An 18,871-nucleotide genomic window follows, 5' to 3' on the forward strand; every position below is an offset into this window, starting at 1 on the left:
TATTGTATTACTGTCTGTCATGTTTTGTTTTTTTGTTTTTCATTTCAATTCATGTTTGTTTGATCTGCATTTTGTTGAGAACATGACAGATACGATGCAATATATTTAACAGGGCAATTGTCCATTGTCAAGAACTCCAGCCAAAGTGTACTGTTGACTTTAGAAGGAGTACATACTAATTTAGTATGAATCGTGTCCTTTTTGCACAGCAGTTATGTCATGTGACTAAATTCAGAGAATATCAAATAAACAATTTATCCAAAACCAACCCACCATCATTTCATAACGCTGACCAGTCACCAATTACACTTACGACACATGATCAGCACCTCACCCTCCTACACCAGACACTGGCTTTATCAAAGGACCTGATTCTGTCTTCCACCGTCTCCACATGGGTCCCTGTGAGGCGGAACGATCCTGTTGCCCACGCCTGCCCGGGCCTGTGGAGGGAGTTTACTCCACACGTGAATCACATTGTTTCCTTCCGTCTACGGCTAATTGGATTAAAGCCGCTTGATCCGCTGGTACCTTCTGGAGCAGCCGTGTCCTCACACAACCACGGAGTGCTACTGTTTCCACCATGTCTACCTGCGGGAAGGCAGCCCAGTCCTGCTGCTTGCTTGCGTGACCTGGGTCTCGTTTTCTCAGGTTGCTCATCATTCTTTCTCTGTAGATGCTAAGGTAAGTTACTTACTTTGTGATATGTGATTTTTATGTACAAACCTGTGGAAATGTCTTTGCAATCCTTGACAGACTTTTGTTCTGCTGGAATGTGGAACTATGAATATTCAGTTTAGGGACACTGTAGACTTGAAAGAAACAAGAAAGCAGGCTAAGTAAGGTCATGTAAAATATATCCTGATTGTAAGATAAATTTATAGAGAGAGGATGACTTTTTGTTATTGAAGAATTGTGATTTTGTAGCTAGCTGACAACTATATGGGTCTTTTACCATCTTCTGGTTCATTTTCAATAACTTTAGGCAGGATATATTTTGACTTACATGCTTACATTTGTTTGAAATGTGTTACTAATCTAATCTCTCAGTACATCTGTAGACTGTATTGTTTGAATTAGCGATTGCTGATTGTATTGTTTGAATAAGCAAGCTCAAACAGTGATTATGTCTACTGGGAAAGAATGACAAATAATCACAAGCACTGAAATGAAGAGCCCAATTGAAATATTGAAATTAATATCACATAGATGTACCATGTATTTTCTGTGCCAGTCTGAGTAAGCTGTGACTCCTAAAGTCCCCCCATGCTGATGTGGATAGGTGTTTGACCAAACACACCCACCAAGGGAAATACAGCAAAAAAGGTTAAGCATTTGATACCAAAGAGAATGTCCACACACTGGAGTAGCTCTCAGATATTTAATAATAATAATAATAATGCAGGACCTTCTCTTTTGTTTTTACCTTTGCACCTGGCCTAAGCATAGGTGGGATGTGCATGTAACCACTCTACCAGACCAAGCCTTTGATACCCCCACCACCATCCAATTTGGATTGTAGGGGTGAGATTGACAGTGACACAAACTGACTGTATTAGCCTATTTTCTTGGATGGGAGGTCCCATTACTCACACAGCATAATCCTGACCTCACAGCTTAAGTGTACTGCACATGTTGCACAAAGCAGCTGTGACCAGGCCCTATAATAGGCTCAGTGGACTCCTGTGTGGTGGAGATGCTGCTGCTGCTGCTGGCCTCTAGGTGGCGCTGTGGGAGCATAGCATCCAGCATAGCATGCGTGGTCTGGTATGTAGGGCATCGTAGGTGACTGCTCACAGGCCAGGACACCCATGGGGCAGCTGACCAAAATTAAATCAGATGGTTGGAGCGAACACAGACATCAGTGTGCACAGAATCCCGAGGATTTCACTAAGGAAAGCTGCTCTGCAGCCACGCTAGTGCAAAGAGGCAGGGATGGTCTTTCCTCGTTGCTCTTCAGCATCCTCACTATTCACACTGTTTCTGGCTTGCTGTGTCCTGTAGGCAAGGCCCATAGGAGGGGACGTGTGGTGACCATGACAGACAGGAGATTTGGTGAGTTTCATATGGCTACTGTCTGACAGAAGACAGGGACGATTGACTATCACTGTAATTATTCATTTGATTACATGTTACTGCTGTATATGCATATTCACACTGAATCCATACTTTCCTCTGTCAATGTCTTAGTGACAGTGTCAACTCACCAATTTTCAACCAGATTGACAAGAGAACAGTAATGTGAACAGCCACTATTATTTTAATGACATAATTCCGCTGTTGATAGTTTCTTCTAATTCATCCCCAGGCAGAAGATTGTCCGAGGGTTCAGAGTTGCCCGCTCAGATGGAGGCCAGGATAGGTGTAGAGCCCTCTCGACATTCAACCATGCACCATGAGCGGGTCACTCTAGTGGTGGACGGCACCCACTTTGTTGTAGATCCAGCTTTATTCACTGCCCACCCGGACACCATGCTGGGGAGGTAAAAGCCAGACACCACAAATTCTTTGTTAAATTGGTTGTTGTGAATTTTCCTTATATTTACACTGATATTCATATCGCTATGTCTCTGTTCATGATCTTGGCATACAGCAATTGTACTTTTATTTTGGAACTTTTATTGGAAATTTTATTGCCAACAAACATTTTTTCCATATGGCATTTATTACACTTATTATTAGGCAACAAGGAGATTTTTGTCAGATGACTGATTTCTGATTTCCATGTATGGAGGATATTAGTTTTTGACACAATACAAACAAACATGCTATTGTTCCTCATTTGTTCCACCATTAAACAAATAGATGAATGGGCAAATAAACCCATAATGATGGAACAAATGATCAAAACTAAAAATAGAGTTGTTTACTCTGGTGCAAGCACACAGGTTTCCTTAAGAATATTGTGGTGGCCAGCCTAAAGATTGTTCTTAAAGAAACTTTCTATACTTCAACGAATAACAAAAATTCTTTGTTCAGATTACTTTTGAGGGGAGAAACATGCCAAAGGAGATATGAAAATAGACAAATTCTGAATACATGTCTTGTTTTCTGACTTGATCTTCCATGAACTGAATGTTTTGATTGTTGTTTGCAGGATGTTTGGTCCTGCCCGACAGCATAACTTCACTCGACCCAATGCAAAGGGAGAATTTGAGATGGTGGAGGGCATTAATGCAAGCATTTTCCATGTAATCTTGGTAAGTGTCTCAGACTATTTCAACAAAATAATCTTTTATAAAGTAAAATAATATATAATCATCATTACCTCTCTTGGTTGAGTAATGTACCATAGCTGGTATAATCAGTACAGTGTTTATTGTTGTTAAGTTATTTGTTTGTTTGCTGCTCGGTCAGGACTACTACCGAGGGGGCATCCTGCAGTGTCCAGAGGGGGTGTCTGTGGCTGAGCTGCGGGAGGCCTGTGACTACCTCTGCATCAACTTCGACTACAACACTGTGAGATGTCGTGACCTCAGTGAGTCTCAACATTATAGAAAAGCTTAAATAAATAGAGGAATCTGATCAATTTGAAATAAATCTCTTGAAGTGAATTTTATTGTATGAGATCCCGTAAGACTAATATGAGTTGCTTTAACACCTTTGCTTCACACTGGTGATTGCTGTATTGCTGCGTCTGAAATGGTCAATCATTCTTACCCGCTGTCATTGTCTGCTTGTAGGTGCTCTTCTCCATGAGTTGTCCAATGACGGTGCCCGTAGGCAGTTTGAGGGCTACCTGGAGGAGTTGGTGGTTCCAGCCATGGTGTCCAGCGCGCAGGAGGGGGAGAGAGAGTGCCACATAGTGGTGCTTTTAGACGACGACACTGTTGACTGGGACCATGACAACCCGCCACCCATGGGAGAGGAGTACTCTCAGAGTAAGCATCAGTAGTTCCCAATTTGATAATTTACTTGATTGAAAGTAAGATGTTCACAAATGAATGATGATCTGACTAAACCCACTCATAAGAAATGTGTATCCACAACAAAGTTGAAATTATGTTACATAGTTTAATGCCTCTATGTCATGCTGATTCATCTGTAATTCTCTTTTCAACATGCCAAAATAGGGCAGGCATGTTATGTGATGTTATGTACATTTCCCCAGAAATCACCACCACATTAACCGTGTGTCTCTGTGTGTTGCTTGCAGTCATATACAGCACCAAACTGTACCGCTTCTTCAAGTACATTGAGAATAGAGACGTGGCCAAAGCCCTGCTAAAGGAGCGAGGTCTGAAGAACATACGCATCGGCATCGAGGGTGAGGACCAGGCAGCAGCACTGGGGGCAGCAGAACAGCATATATGAAGATAGGTGTAGGAACACTATTACAGTTTCAGTTAAATGTGTGCTTTGTGTGTGCAACCAAGAATTTCTCATATGTTGAAATGGTGAGTTGCAATTTATGGATAAAGGGAGGAAGAGGAAGAGCAGAGTCAAGTACCATTTTCAAATGAAATTAAAACAGTAAATATAAAGAGACAAATGCAGTTTGATTTTTTTTTTTCATGATTTCATTAGATCTAATTAGATTAGATTGTTCACATTTTGCGCTTGACCCTCCAATATCCCAGGGTACCCCACATGCAAGGAGAAAGTGAAGCGGCGTCCAGGCGGCCGGTCAGAGGTCATCTACAACTACGTGCAGCGGCCGTTCATCCACATGTCGTGGGAGAAGGAGGAGGGCAAGAGTCGCCACGTGGACTTCCAGTGCGTGCGCAGCAAGAGCGTGCCCAACCTCACGGCCGCTATGGCCGAGGGTCCGACGCGCTCCGGAGCCACGCCCACCCCACAGGTGGACGAACTGGACCGTCTGAACGGACCCTCTCCTCAGCCCACGGCTGTGTTCATGCCCAGCAATGAGAGTCGAGATGTTTGAAGAGGACGTGTGTGTGTGTGTGTGTGTGCTTTTCTAAAAGAGAAAACTGTATATCACAGTTGTTGTTTGATAGTATTTGTATGCACAGATGAAGCATTTTGAAATAACATAAATGGATGTATGAACTGACATTTGTACCATATGAAAAGGTCATCGACATGCAGTTCATGTGGACGTTTTAGGAGTTAACAGAGTCATCGTAAAAAAAAACTACTTTAGAAGAGACTTAAGATGTGAAGGAATGTGACTAGTGACGATGCTTAAGCCACTTTGTCTTCAGAGTGCCCCCTAGTGTCAAGCCTGAGCTCATGAGGGAAGAATAGTCAAGAGGAGAATATGTCCTTTATGCAGATTTCTGCATTTTTACAAGAAGTCCACTGAGTGAACTCCACTCCATGTATACACTTTTTTAATAGATTGACATTTATGTGAGTTTTTGTAAAGCTATTTTGTATTCAATTTAAGGGGAATAGATTGTCAAGATGAATTAAATTGATGTGACAAGGAATTTCAGTGTAAAAGAAAAAAACATCTGCATCTGACAATTGACTGCATTAAAATCGCAGTGTGAGACTATAATTATTATTTGGTTAGATAGTTTAATCATTGCTTACACATTTCAGATGAAAGTTAAACGAAAATAGAAAATATAGCATTATGGTGAAAAATAGTTTTATTGAACTCTGTAATATGTATTGCTCAACGTGGAATTGATCTATCCAGATCCATCAAGGGCTTAGAAATGTACAGACATAAACACTTCACACTTTGAAACCTACCCAACCATTCATAAAGCATGCAAACTCAATCTAGCAAAACACTGTTAAGATGCTTTTGGTATATAGCTTGTGCACACAAAGGTAAAAGTATTTCGGCTACCAGCCTCCGGTCAATCCATATCATACACATATACACACACGTTCGGAATGCTTAAATGATGTAACCAAACTGTTTCAAAACTGTTTCACTTAGGGCCTATTCAGACCACAAGCGTGGCGACTGCGTGTCAGCTGTGTTACCTCTGCCTGCGTGACATGAACGTCTCAGGTGAAAACGTGTGCATGCTAGAAATAGGACCGGTGCCTATTTTTCACGCGACACTCAAGCGTGTTGGAAGCTTTTCCATTCAAAAGAGACAGGGAAGAGATGTTTTAATAGGCAGACTGGCCGCAGCAGCGGTGCATCAGAGACGTTTCTGTATGAATGCACATATAAAATGCGACACAGCAGCCACGGAACACAGACGGAATACACACACCATGCTTGCGGTGTGATTAGGCCCTTAGAAGGTAATAGATGGCAAAAAGGAATCCCAATTCTTATGAACTAGAGGCCGTAGCTAAAGACTAAGGTCCAGTTGGCTGGGAATCAAAATGAGCTCTTAAACCCATGACCTTCCCTGAGAAGGTCAGAGAAATGTCACACCCCATACACAAACACAGAGATGAAATTATTGTGTGAAAGCAGAACACTGTTAATAATATTCCACATATCAAAATATAAATACAGTGTGCCTAAAAATAACACAGATACACAATGCCATCACTTTTTCATCTGAAGTGCTTTCAAATCTAGAACCTAAGAAATAACACAAAATTCACATCATTCTGTGAAAGAATTTACAAAGATGATGAGTGGGCCACAAAGATGATCACAGAAAGTCTACTGTACCTGCTACCTGTGACAAGTACCGATCCACCTAGTGGTGCTTTTGTAAAGGAAAGAAAGAGGCTATGGATAACTAAATGCCATAGTCAAGTGAAAGGACGACATCCCCATGGACCACATAACCCAATATCATTCAGCTGTCCATGTAATAAGCAAAAAGAGATACACAAAGCACAGATAATATTGTATAATGTTCATAAATACTTCAGCTACAAAATGTTGAAAGTGCCTTTTAAAACGGTAAGGTGAAGTCAAAAACTTCAGGAAAGGTCAAGAATCCAACACAGAACTAGTTTGAGAATATATGAATCCCCTTAAATACGTTCTCCATATTTCCCTGATGTTTCGTCCTGAATAGTGTTAATTAATTTCACAAGTAGAAATGTAGTTCCCCTCCCATCTTTAAAAAACAATAACAAATGAAATGACTGACAAAATCATATAAAAGAGGAATAACCAGAGAGGCCCTTATAAATTCTGCATAAGTAAAGCAAAGGGGTCTCTTTGGCAAGACAGGACATGACAGTATAACAGTTAAAAGGCATACAGTATAAGAAAAAAAAGTTTGATTCAAAAATATATATTATTTTTATCAAAAGATCTGCATCAGCTATGAATTGTCAACCACTCAAACTATCAAACTACCAGCATGATAATATAAAAATATAGAACTACAGCAATAACTGTTCTTTGGGTACAATCCAGCAATGATCAAAAAAGTCGCGTCGCTTCAGCTTAAAGAAATATTTCACAAGTAGAAAGAACAATTACTAATACTACCTCATGGTAGTACCAAAACAAACGAAAGTAATAGATAAAGGCATACTTGATTCACTAGTCTCGCACTGTGTGACTCCACAAGGCATATACAAATTATTCCTGGAAAAAGGGGGTGGTTCTTTCCATTTTTGGCATTCACGGGTGATCTCATCAGCCCGGATAAAAAATCTTTTTATAAAACTGCACGAGCAACAGCAGCAGAAGAGCAGGATTATGAGTGGAGCTTGTTCTCTGCCAGGTCTGTCTGTGGTTTCCTGTGGTGGGGCTCCGAAACCAGCCTCGTCAGGGTGGAGTACAGTTCAGTGCAGCAACCAGTTCACAACAAGAGCCTCTACACACACACACACAGGCATAAGCAGCACCCTTTTGAGCAGTCAGTCACATAGTGGCAATAAGGGAGGTGAGGGCACACGTGGAGATTCAGCACGCACACAAACGCAGTAATGTAAGGAGACCATTTGGGACACACAGTGCAAATGGAAACTCTTACAACCCCCCCCCCCAAGGCAGGAGGAGAGAAGCTAAACAGTTGTGGCAGACAGTGCCAGCCATTGTTCATTGTTGTGTTCTCCATGCAGCCCCATTGGTCCTAAGGCTTCGAGGAAAGTGGACAGACTGAGTGAGAGACCGCCATGCGCGCTATGCGTGTAACACTCACACAAATGAATCAATTGAATCCATACATCCCCAAACTTCAGCCACAGCACAACTGGTCAAGGCATCCGTAAGCATAATCCACAGGGCGGACTGAAGGAGCGCGAGAGAGGAGTGTTGACAAGCTATGGGTGGAGTTAAATTTGGTTGGATAACCGAAGAAGAAGGAAAGGATCCAGGGCAGGAATGGTCCATGGAGAAAAGGAGAGGATGTACTTCCTTTATCTCTTCCCTCCCCTCATGTACGAGGGGATGGCTCCACGGGCGGTGAGGCCTTCAAAGCGCTTGTAGGTGTAGTTGATGAAGACCCAGTCCTTGTTCTTGTAGTCTGCCTCACAGTGGTTGCTTGCAACAACAGGAGCTGAAAGGAAACAGATCAGGGTCACTCTCACGTTTTTCAGCAAAGTATAAATATTCTTACTTAAAGCAATATTAAAACACTTTTAAATCAATAAGTGCAGAGATATACAATTCATAGACATTCATAGTAGCTTAAATATAGTAGGTGCTTACAATAGTTTCAATTCAAATGATACTGCACAATAAAATGATTTACATTAAGTGGTTATAATGGTGATAATATGATACAGTATGTACAGTGCACCACCACATCAATGTATGGACAGATTGAAACATTACAAAAGAACTGCAGTTTCACAATAGTTGTCACTCTTTGTTCCTAACAATGTCCATTTTATGACTTGTACAGACAACAAATAACAAATAACAAAAACATAAAATATGAATACATTTTATACATAACATTAAACATAAAATATACATTTTACACATAACTGCTTGCACAATTTTAGCCCAAACACTGCTTTAGTCCCCATACTGGTGCCATTGAAATGAAACAATACAGCTTTTTAAACCAGCTGTGCCTGCCGAGTAGCTCAGCAGTGGTCACATGTGTACAAAGTGCCACTTTTATGCTTTGAGTCTTTTTATTGTGCTCTTCCTTGCGCCGACAGCACTACTGTTGCCACCACCAACACTACTACAATCAGCAACATTCCCCTACCATTTCCTTTATGATGCTTTTTGACTCATGACTTTTATAGACTCGTGATCAGAGCAAAAAAGACCCTTGCAGACATATTCCATGTTGCCACTGATTATCTAATTCCATGGTGTTTAGATTTGGTCTAAAATGAGCTTTAAAGTCAGCATGAGACTGGAAACATGATGAGACAGTGCTGTTGTCAGGCTAGTTTCTTACCTGCGGGTTGCAGAATGTCAGACTCTGGGAATTCGTCAAAGTTGGATGTGTCATCAATGCTCTTGATCTCAATTGGAATGGCAGCTGGCCTCTCCCTAAACAAACATAGGACATCACTTATAATGAGATCGAAACCCCAGTAGGTAAACTAACATTAACAAATTGCCAATACAAGTATACAAGTGAGAGCAGATAGAATAGATAACTGATGAATATCGGCAAGAAAACTACTTTCCATAAAATAATAGCCAAAAATAATAAAATAATAGAGTTTAAGTGATGCTTGGTGGTGTTTAAACTGTGCCCATGTCTCTCAGTATCAGTCATGGTATATTTATCTGGCAGTGACGGTGAAGACGAAAGTGGAGTGAAATGGCTTTGCTGTACCTGATGTGGTCATAATCCACACCCTCAAAGAAAGGGTTCCTCTTAATCTCCTCCACACCAGAAGCACCAATGCGATGTTCCCACTCACAGCAGAATCTGTAAAATACAATGCTCATAAACTGTTGTATTCTAAGCTGCATTACCAGAGATATAAAAAAAACCTGTCTGATTGAAAAAAATCCTGGAAAGTCTCTTGGACAAACAGCCAGCCTTGATTCTCTTTACGGACTTTATAAATGCCATTGATCATTGTGTCCCACTGCATTAGTCTGATGAGAGATGAGAGGCCCGTGGCCGAAGCCAACCTGAGAATGAGGGCCTTGGCCCTCTCGGAGATGGGCACCTCAGGAGGGAACACCAGCGTCTCCTTCCAGTTCATCACCTTCTTGTAGGTCTCCTGCGGCGTCTCTGAGCAGAACGGAGGATAGCCTGTGGAGAGGGTTGCCGTGACAGCACAGCCAAACAAAGCCAGCCATTTCATCAAGCAGATTTGGGAGGAGTACACTACATGCACACATGGCCAGGGGTGTGTGTCCAGGCAAGGCCACTGACCCATAGAGACTAATGAAAACTGCTTATGCCAGCTCTACATCAAAAACAACGTCCTGGCGGCACCAGCAATGCTAGTTGTGGGTTCAGCGAGGAAGTACAAGCTGCTCTGTGCCACAAGTCTGCTTTGCTGCACTGTTACCCCACTTTGATAAAGCCAATCCTGGAGTATGAGTATGCGTATGAGAATGTCAAATTGAAATATCCAAATTGAATTGTGATCTTACCAATGAGCATCTCGTACATGATGACTCCGAGGCTCCACCAATCACAGAGCTTGTTGTAGCCTGTCTGCATGAAGACCTCAGGAGCGATGTAGTCGGGGGTGCCCACTGTGGAGAAAGCCTGGTGGGACAAAGAAGAAAGACTGAGCAGGAACATCACTCAAACATTATTCACATAATGGCAGCAGGAGTTTGAATATGTATTAGTATACAGCAGTGGTTCTCAAACTTTTTCTTTCATTCCCCACTTTGATCAAGGGGGCATTTTCGAGCCCCACCTGTCCCTCATCGCTCTAAGAAAGTGGTAGGTCAAGCTTAAAATTGTCAAATTTATTGAAATAATGACAAGTTCTAAATATATCCTCTTCAGCAGAGTTAAAATCAGCTGGTGCTGAAGATATAATAATAAATAAATACATAATGTGCCATTGTAAATTAAACACACATATTTCTGTTTTCCAGCAACATATTAGGAAGCATAGGCCAATATTTTACAGCATTGTACAATATATTCAATGAAATACCAACATGCTGCATTAAATGGATCCATAATCCAGTCATACTGAGCACTGCTGGTTGGGAAATATTTTTGAAATAAACTTTGTGATGTAGGCCTACTGTTTAATACATGGGATCACAAGAGTGGCTACCGAATCAGACTTTTCAGCGATTTCACTCAGATTCTCAAAGGCATAATACTGTCGCGATCGAGGCGCCTGTCCCATACCTCAAGTTTTTTGGTGAATGCAGTAATCTTTTCTGCTAGGTGAGGTAGGTGCTTGTCTTTGCCTTGTAACTAGAGATTTAACTCATTGAGCTTCGTCAAGAAATGTTCATTAGTGAACGTGCTTGCAGATTCAAACATGCGCTCTTCCTCCAAGAAGAGGCGACTCGGAGCTCAAACACACGTGACAGCACTTTACCTCGGGAAAGCCACCTTGCCTCGCTGTGAAACAGTACAGCCTTTTGGTCAGCTCCCATCTCCTCGCAAAGTGCGGAGAATAGACGCGCTTTTAAGGGCCGGGTCTTGATGAAATTCACCACTCTCACAACCTCGTTCAAAATCTCATTCAGGTCGGGACTAACTAAGCTGCCTTGGCACAAGCGCTTCCCTATGAATAACACAGTGCGTCTATTGCGCATCGGGTGCTACCTGGGACTAGGCTACAGATAAAAAACTCCTGTTTTTCACATCAGTTCACGCCCCACCAGGCATGTCTCCGCGACCCACAGTTTGAGAAACGCTGGTATACAGTAACATCACATAGAAGCAAGAGTATGACTTTTAGACAAGTAAAGAAAATGGACTCATGTTTCTGCCAAATAGTAATGTTGTAACAGCAAGTTTCTTCAAGTCTTCAGCTAATCACAGAGTATTATTGACAGCTCAATATAAGTACTTAAGACACAAGTATGAACAAGTCTGTCTTTCCTTTGTTATGTATGCTTCATGTGTCTGGCAACACGAGTGTTGTGACATTAAGTCGCTGAAAACAAAACCTTGCCATTGGGTGTGCTGGGGAACTCAAGAGAGTGCTTAAGACTCCAGACTGAGTGGGTGTAACAGTATGGGAACCGAAGGCTGGTTAAACTGAGTCACTCGACTCCAGCTTACCAGCTGCCGACGATTCCTCTTCCAGGTCTCAGCCTTCCTCTTGGAGTTCATGTTCTGAGAAGCTGTTGAGGAAGAGCAGACACCACAAAACACCCAGTGACTAAACAGCTTTTTCAATGCTTTATATGAAAAGGATCCCTTTTACTATTAATAGTACATTCCAGCCACATGTTAAAGGAGAAATCTGGGGACTTTTCACACAGATCTCCGTTTGTCATGGTCACCGAGTACTGTCGTAGGTCACCGAGTACTGACTTATTTTACACTTCAGCTAAATAATAATGACATAAACCAGGTTGTTCTTTTAGCTCAAAAGACTAGTCTTCATTTCTCTTGTTGAAACCAGCCCTTTGAGAAATGTACATTTTATATTATTTCAGAGGGAAAGAAGGATGAAGAGGGAGATTTTGACACATACTGAAGTCGTTGGACAGACTATGGTTGAGATTCCTGTAGAATTCTGTGCGATGGGCCTTCTTGAGTCCTGTGCATAGACCAAAGTCTGACAGCTTGACGTGGCCCTGTAACAGGATATACAGAAGTAGCACTAAAATAAACAGTTTGTGATTCAGTGATTGGAGAATTGAAGTCATCGTAACAGGGGAAGTCAAAAATAATTCCCTGCCATTAGGGCTGTGTATTGATACATATCACAATACATGGGTTATGATTCAATATTATTGCAAAATATTTCAATAGTGTGCGAAAGGCAATGTATTGCGATTGTTAATCAGTTTTTCTAAAATTAAAGAAGATACCATCATGCGCATCAAATGTAAGTAAAAAAAAAAAGCTTTTGCAAACAATTCAGTACACTGTACAGTACAGTTCTGCCTATGTCAATAACAAAATGAAGTGTTTGCATGTAAACTATTGGAAAAAAAAATCAATCAATATTATGTTTTTGAAAATCGATACAGTCTTGCCAAATAACGATATTTACACCCCTACCTGCCATGCAGGTCATGCAGTTGCCATACATTAGGTAGACAAAAACATTACACACATCTTGTGACAAACACATGTATACAAAACCCCAGAGCTACTTTCTAAGGAAGTGTATAAAACTTCAAACAAAATACCCTGCACTCGTGAGCAAAGGTGCTAGACACACAAAAATGAAATAGTCAAGAAAACTTGTCTGCAGACTTTAATCCATGCTAGATTCACGCTAGATGACTGAAAGCTTGGCTTTTCATTATTAAGGAAGTGTATGGACAAATATGGTGAGGTTGTGAAAACTGACTTCCCCAAGGAGGATGCGAAAATCATGATTTCATCTCCTCTACTCAGAATACACTGAGAAGCGAGCATTAGGTCATACTTAGCATCTCAGAGTTCATTTGAAACCTTGAACTTGTCTGTCTGTCTCAGACTGTGTGTGGGCGACAACGTCATGGCCTAGTGCGAAGTGCTAGGTCTGTGAAAGAACACTCCCCCCCCACCCCCCACGCTACAATTAATGTAATGCATTTGCATTGGAAAATATGTCAATTTCGCCAGCTAGCATATATGCAAACAAACAAACACACACACAAGCATACACGCATACACCCACACACACACAGACCTTTGAGTCCAGCAGCAGGTTGTCTGGTTTGATGTCCCTATGGATGAAGCCCAGCTGGTGGATGGAGTCGATGGCCAGCACGGTCTCCGCCACGTAGAACTGCGTCTCCTCCTCCGTCAGGGTGTCCTTTTTCATCAGCAGTGTCATCATGTCCCCTGTGGTGGTGTAGGGAAGGGAAGGGAGGCCACACTGCTCATCAGTTGGCCATTTCCAAAACTATGCAAACTCTGAGCCTGTCACAATGTCCCTACTTGTTCCACACCCAAATCCTTTGGCTCTTAAAGTGTGGCATCATGCTTGGCCCAAGTGCGTGTCCAATTTCTCAAATGATAGACATATGGGCATTCCCAGCCCTTATGCCATGATTCATGGGAAGAGATCTATGACTGGGTGCACTATCCCACTATGTACTTCATTAAAGTCACTTTGCGTTTAAAGTCCCAAAAATGATTCTGTATTATCACAAGCAGTTTTATAAATGTTGAACTTGACCACTGCCCTTCAGTTTATCTGAATGTCTCAAAAATGAAGTCACTATTTATAAGCTGTTTATAAGATGAAGTCACTGTTTATAAGCATTTTAATTTGATCATCCAACCTAACAGCATTTTAAGACAGTAAATCAAGCCAGCCAGGTTCATTTCCATAAACGAACTTTCTCAGCTTTTCCCAGCTGAGTCAAATGCTAAAACTTTCCATAAAAAACTGAACTAATGCTGCAGACCCAGAGCAACAGGGAGGAGACACATTTGTGTCAAAATTCCAATCTCACGAGATACACACATGCACAAAACATGGCAGTTCCTGACCCACACAAATGAATTCACACACATGGTACATGTAGATAGATACACTTACTTACCTACTTACATATTCATTTGGCAGATGCTTCTATACAAAGAGACTTACATATGTCAATACTTACAAGGGCCAGTTTCCACAAAACAACTCTGGATTAAGTTCCTTCCTCAAGAACACATGGGTGACAGCCGGGAATTGAACCGTTAGCCATTATACTACCACTGCCCCACTGCCACTGTACTACCCTGGACCAGTTACAGCTGCTACAGGCCAGACACTCACCCCCTGGCAGAAACTCCATTAGAAGGTAGAGGTTCAGCTTGTCCTGGAAGCTATAAAACATCTTGACCACCCACAGACTGTCAGCCTGCACCAGTATATCCCTCTCCGCTCGGATATGGCCAACCTGATGACACAGGGAGAATGGTCAGTCCGTGACCATCAGATTCTGGCATGCTGAGAATGGCCAATTAGCCCTTTTCACAAGATGGGGCCGCTGTGTAAATCCACTTCCTGTGGAACAGCACAGTCCCATAGACAGCAAAAGAAAAGTCCACAGGAAAGACAAAAGCAGGAAGACGTTTTACCCTGCCAATTAAGGCATCATTAACATCAACAAGGCCGGACACCTGGACACTGTGAAATAGGCTTATTGTTTGTTTCAATTATGCAACTCTAAATCATCCCTCCTCAAAAAATATACTCTTTGTACCTTCATGCAAGACATTGACTGGCTCAGTAGCTCAGTAGTCATACACATACAGTATCTATCTACATATATCCACACTTTTTTTTTTTGCTTCACGATCGACCAGGAGTGATGTATCTCTCTAGGAATGTGTGTAAATAGAGCTGGATGAGGGTAACACACAGGGAAAACATGTGATAACTGTTCAACAAATATCATCATGGCCGCAGCGCATGGCCAGCTCCCGGCTCCTACCTGTTCCTTTTCCAGCATGTCTGCTTTACGGAGGATTTTCATAGCATACACATGACCTGTGTCCTTCTTTTGAACCAGGCGCACCTTAAGGGGAGAGGTCAAAGAAGACCAGATGTTGGCATTAAATGTAAACACATACATGTACCAAAATTCTACCAAACATACCAACCACTCAAGTTGATCCAAGTTGATAATTCAAGATACCCATTATATACTGGCTCCAACATTCCATACCTATACAACTCATTCACTCAAATACTTAAATACAAATTCAAGGTGGAAACGTATGTACCTCTCCAAAAGCACCTCGTCCAATCACTTTGAGGGATTCAAAGTCATCCAAACCCAATCTTGTCCTCTTGAGCCGCAAGAACTCTGTCTCCTTCCGGGCATGCTCAGAACGCCTCATACGCTTCTGTTGCACACACACAAACACATACACAACTGCACATTGAGTGTGTGTGTGTGTGTGTGCATGTAAAATGTTCATTTGTGCATATAGGTGTTGACATTATCTCTGTTTTTCTGTGTGTGTGTGTGTGTGTGTGTGTGTGTGTGTGTGTGTGTGTGTGTGTGCGAGCATCTACCAACCTCCTCTTCAGGCAGCCCCTCTTCATCCATGACCTTCTCCAGCTTCTGCTGCCTGTTGACACATATTTGACATTCAGTTTCATCACCTCACACACCCTCCTAAAAAAGCAGAAGCTTGCTTTCATAATTAAACCATCTCTGGCTTGCGTCATTCCGCCAGTAAGCTCACAGCATAGACTATATTCTCTGTCTGGTATTTCCTCTTCAGGCATGACTGGCTCAACTAAAACAGGCATTTATTTAATACCATGGTGCTTTTAAGGAAGCAGAAGTAGCCAAGCTTCCTACAGACACAAGAGACCCTGGGAAAACTCAATTGAGTCCCTCGTCAGATATCCTCCTCCAATGCCGGGTTAGCTGTGACTTTGGGCAAAGACTTCAGGAAATGGAAAAATGTCTAACAAAAACATCACTTAATAAACATGTTACTGTACTCCTCCTTAGCAGCACTTAGTAGTAATGGTGTGGTTAAGAGTTGGGACACAGAGAAAAAATGACTCAACGTAGGCTAGCTGTGTTCTGAGAGGCCGGAGGATATAAGCCATGCGCACCATCCTCTCATTTCATGTTGCTAAGAAAAGGCTCCTCACTGAGTTTGCATAATAGTTGTGCAAGACTGAGTAAAAGTATAACTGTGAGTGCCCTCGTCTGCGAGATCATGGCAAAGACTATGCTAAAAAAATAATATATACTGGCTAACTTTTCATTGCTTTTCGTAAGGGACTCATTTACATCAAGCTCTATATAAAAACACTTCATAATCTGTGATTTAGTTACACCTTTGTTCATTTGTCTGCTTTGTATAATATCTAGCAAAACTTGGACTGTTTAACTACAAAACTGATACACAGGTTAACTGCCTTTCCGACTGGACAAAGACAAACAGCAGGAGACTAGTCTGAGAGAAATGGCACCTTGCATGTTGGAGCAACACTGATGACTTTCAATGTAAAGGACTACACCTGGCAATGCATTGCCATTCACATAAAATCTTTCCATTTAGGCTACTTTAATTCCAGAAGAATGTTGTTTTGCTGATACAGAAAACTTGCAATAAAGGTGCACAGCAAAAGCAATTAAATAAATCGCATGACATGACATACAATATACAGTCTGGATTATAACAGTTTGCATGTACTGTATGTGTGGCCCACAATGCAGTACTAGTGCCCTCCTGGGTAAACTGAGAGAGTGCATGGAATTTGTGAGGGTATTTATTTGCATTCCCCAACTTCCTCTCATGCGGGCCATACCTCATTTCCCTCTCCTCGTGCTGGGCAATCAGGTTACTGTAGAAGTTTTCCAGGGTCACCTTGGCCATGGTCACTCTCTCTTTTGTGTGGTTACTCATTGAGGAGCCAGAAGAGTGACCTCTCGTTGCCATGGTTTTCTGTAAAACATAACAGCAGCCAAGTTTAGGACTTGAAAAAGAAACACATAAACTTACTTGACAGTTGAATTCAGAGACAGATAAGGACTTTGCCTAGATGGCAGATGTCCCCTAGAATCCAAAATAAATCTAAATGCTCTGCTGAATGCTTGTGTTAATCTCAGATGTGTGATTCACACAGATCTATGCTCAGACTATCTTCACATTTCACTGCCATCAGCTGAGCAAATCAAGTGGGTGTGAGTGCAAAGTGACAGCCCAAGGACGCGTTTTGTCCCGTCCACTTAAGCTAAATTGCACGTGTCCGTACGGGTGGTGTGCGCACAATTCCATAAAATAGCTTATGCCAGTCTCAGGCAATAGGCTGCGAAATGTTTAGAGACCGTTTCCAGAAATCCGAACATATGGTTTGCGGTCTGTAATTCTCGGCTAAGGACATTCAATTATACCTAACTTTAGAAACTCCTTAAGAGCAAACATTCGGGGAGTGCATGGAATTTCAAAGCGAACATGTTTAATGATAAGTCAGTGTTATCTAGACTATCCGATTGACAACATTTTTGGAAAATACAATGGCGCTGTTTTTTTTAGCTAGAGACCGACCTTAACGATGTCATCCTCAACACCGTAAGTTTCACTGAAAATAGTCATCGACTATGGGCGACTTCAGTAATAGTATACCAAAATAAAACCAGTCCAGAGGTACTAAACACGGACAACTTTCGAAATGACACACCAATAAGAATCACAGGCTAGGCCTACAGCACGCAGTATTTTTCAACTGATGAGCAAGCGCCACATGCCCACTAAACTTCAGCGAAAAAAGGTAATAGGCTATAGCTACGACGTAGCCTAAATATATGCCTAATAACCAAACAACATTATCTGGACGCAAAATGGCACAAAATAGAAAGTTTTAAGGCTGCTGAAAATGAAGAGACAATTTTGTCTATCAATCAATAAGCCAGAAAATAATGACTGTAATAAGAGGGGTGGAGGTAGCTATTACTGCATTACTAACTCCACAGCTGAAAGGAACTTTTCCATTTTAAGTAAACATGTAACCCACATAACATAGAGAATACCAATAAAACTAGTCGAATTTGAAACATACCAGAAGTGGTAACGTTGGTCAAAATTTACAGCGTGATGAAGCGAGATGAAGTGCTTTGTTCTAAGCAAAATAATAGCTACTCGAAAGAGCGGATTGCTGCCAACTTCCCAGAGCAACTCTGCAAACTACCACGCAACGGGGTTCTTAATAAGACCACTCCGTTGTATTAACTTCAATATTCCACTCATAACTTAATAACGGATTTGGTATCTCCTCAAAAAAATTCATGCTCTGTAAACTTCAGAAACAGGCAACTTCCCTTTTTCGTGATGACGATATCCACCAGAAACGCCCCTCCCCACCCATCAAAGAGCCTCCGAATGAATCGGCTGGAGTTCAACCTGTGTTCGTGGTGATACAGATCAATGTTGATTAGGCTACTAGCCATGTGTCATTATCCTCTTCATAATGGTCCGATGAATAAAACAATCGTTATTTTATTTCACAAATTAATAATTAATTAATGTATTAATGTAGT

The 18,871-nt window shown here is 41.6% G+C and overlaps 2 protein-coding genes across 3 annotated transcripts; one reads left to right on the top strand and one right to left on the bottom strand.

Annotated features, from left to right (window-relative positions):
• The first annotated feature begins 27 nt into the window (after window positions 1–27).
• On the top strand, window positions 28–5,344 carry kctd20 (potassium channel tetramerization domain containing 20). Of its 2 annotated transcripts, none has more exons than XM_042089871.1 (8): window positions 28–684; window positions 2,005–2,055; window positions 2,288–2,483; window positions 3,098–3,200; window positions 3,358–3,478; window positions 3,684–3,881; window positions 4,157–4,267; window positions 4,581–5,344. In XM_042089871.1, exons 2-8 carry the CDS (start codon window positions 2,037–2,039, stop codon window positions 4,883–4,885), a joined length of 1,053 nt encoding a protein of 350 aa, XP_041945805.1. In that variant the 5' UTR covers window positions 28–684; window positions 2,005–2,036; the 3' UTR covers window positions 4,886–5,344. The 2 variants fall into 2 exon arrangements, with proteins under 2 accessions (XP_041945805.1, XP_041945806.1); XM_042089872.1 differs by having other exon boundaries at window positions 2,309–2,483.
• Window positions 5,345–5,540: 196 nt separating this feature from the next.
• Window positions 5,541–18,662, bottom strand: stk38b (serine/threonine kinase 38b). Its single transcript, XM_042089914.1, has 14 exons — window positions 18,394–18,662; window positions 17,143–17,279; window positions 15,890–15,941; window positions 15,591–15,713; window positions 15,299–15,382; window positions 14,638–14,761; window positions 13,555–13,709; window positions 12,403–12,505; window positions 11,985–12,046; window positions 10,373–10,490; window positions 9,902–10,025; window positions 9,597–9,692; window positions 9,210–9,304; window positions 5,541–8,348 (listed from the first exon to the last, which is right to left on the bottom strand). Exons 2-14 carry the CDS (start codon window positions 17,271–17,273, stop codon window positions 8,209–8,211), a joined length of 1,407 nt encoding a protein of 468 aa, XP_041945848.1. The 5' UTR covers window positions 17,274–17,279; window positions 18,394–18,662; the 3' UTR covers window positions 5,541–8,208.
• Between the last annotated feature and the right edge of the window lie 209 nt (window positions 18,663–18,871).

This window comes from Alosa sapidissima, chromosome 4 (assembly GCF_018492685.1).
Source record: "Alosa sapidissima isolate fAloSap1 chromosome 4, fAloSap1.pri, whole genome shotgun sequence".
Lineage (NCBI taxonomy): Eukaryota > Metazoa > Chordata > Actinopteri > Clupeiformes > Clupeidae > Alosa > Alosa sapidissima.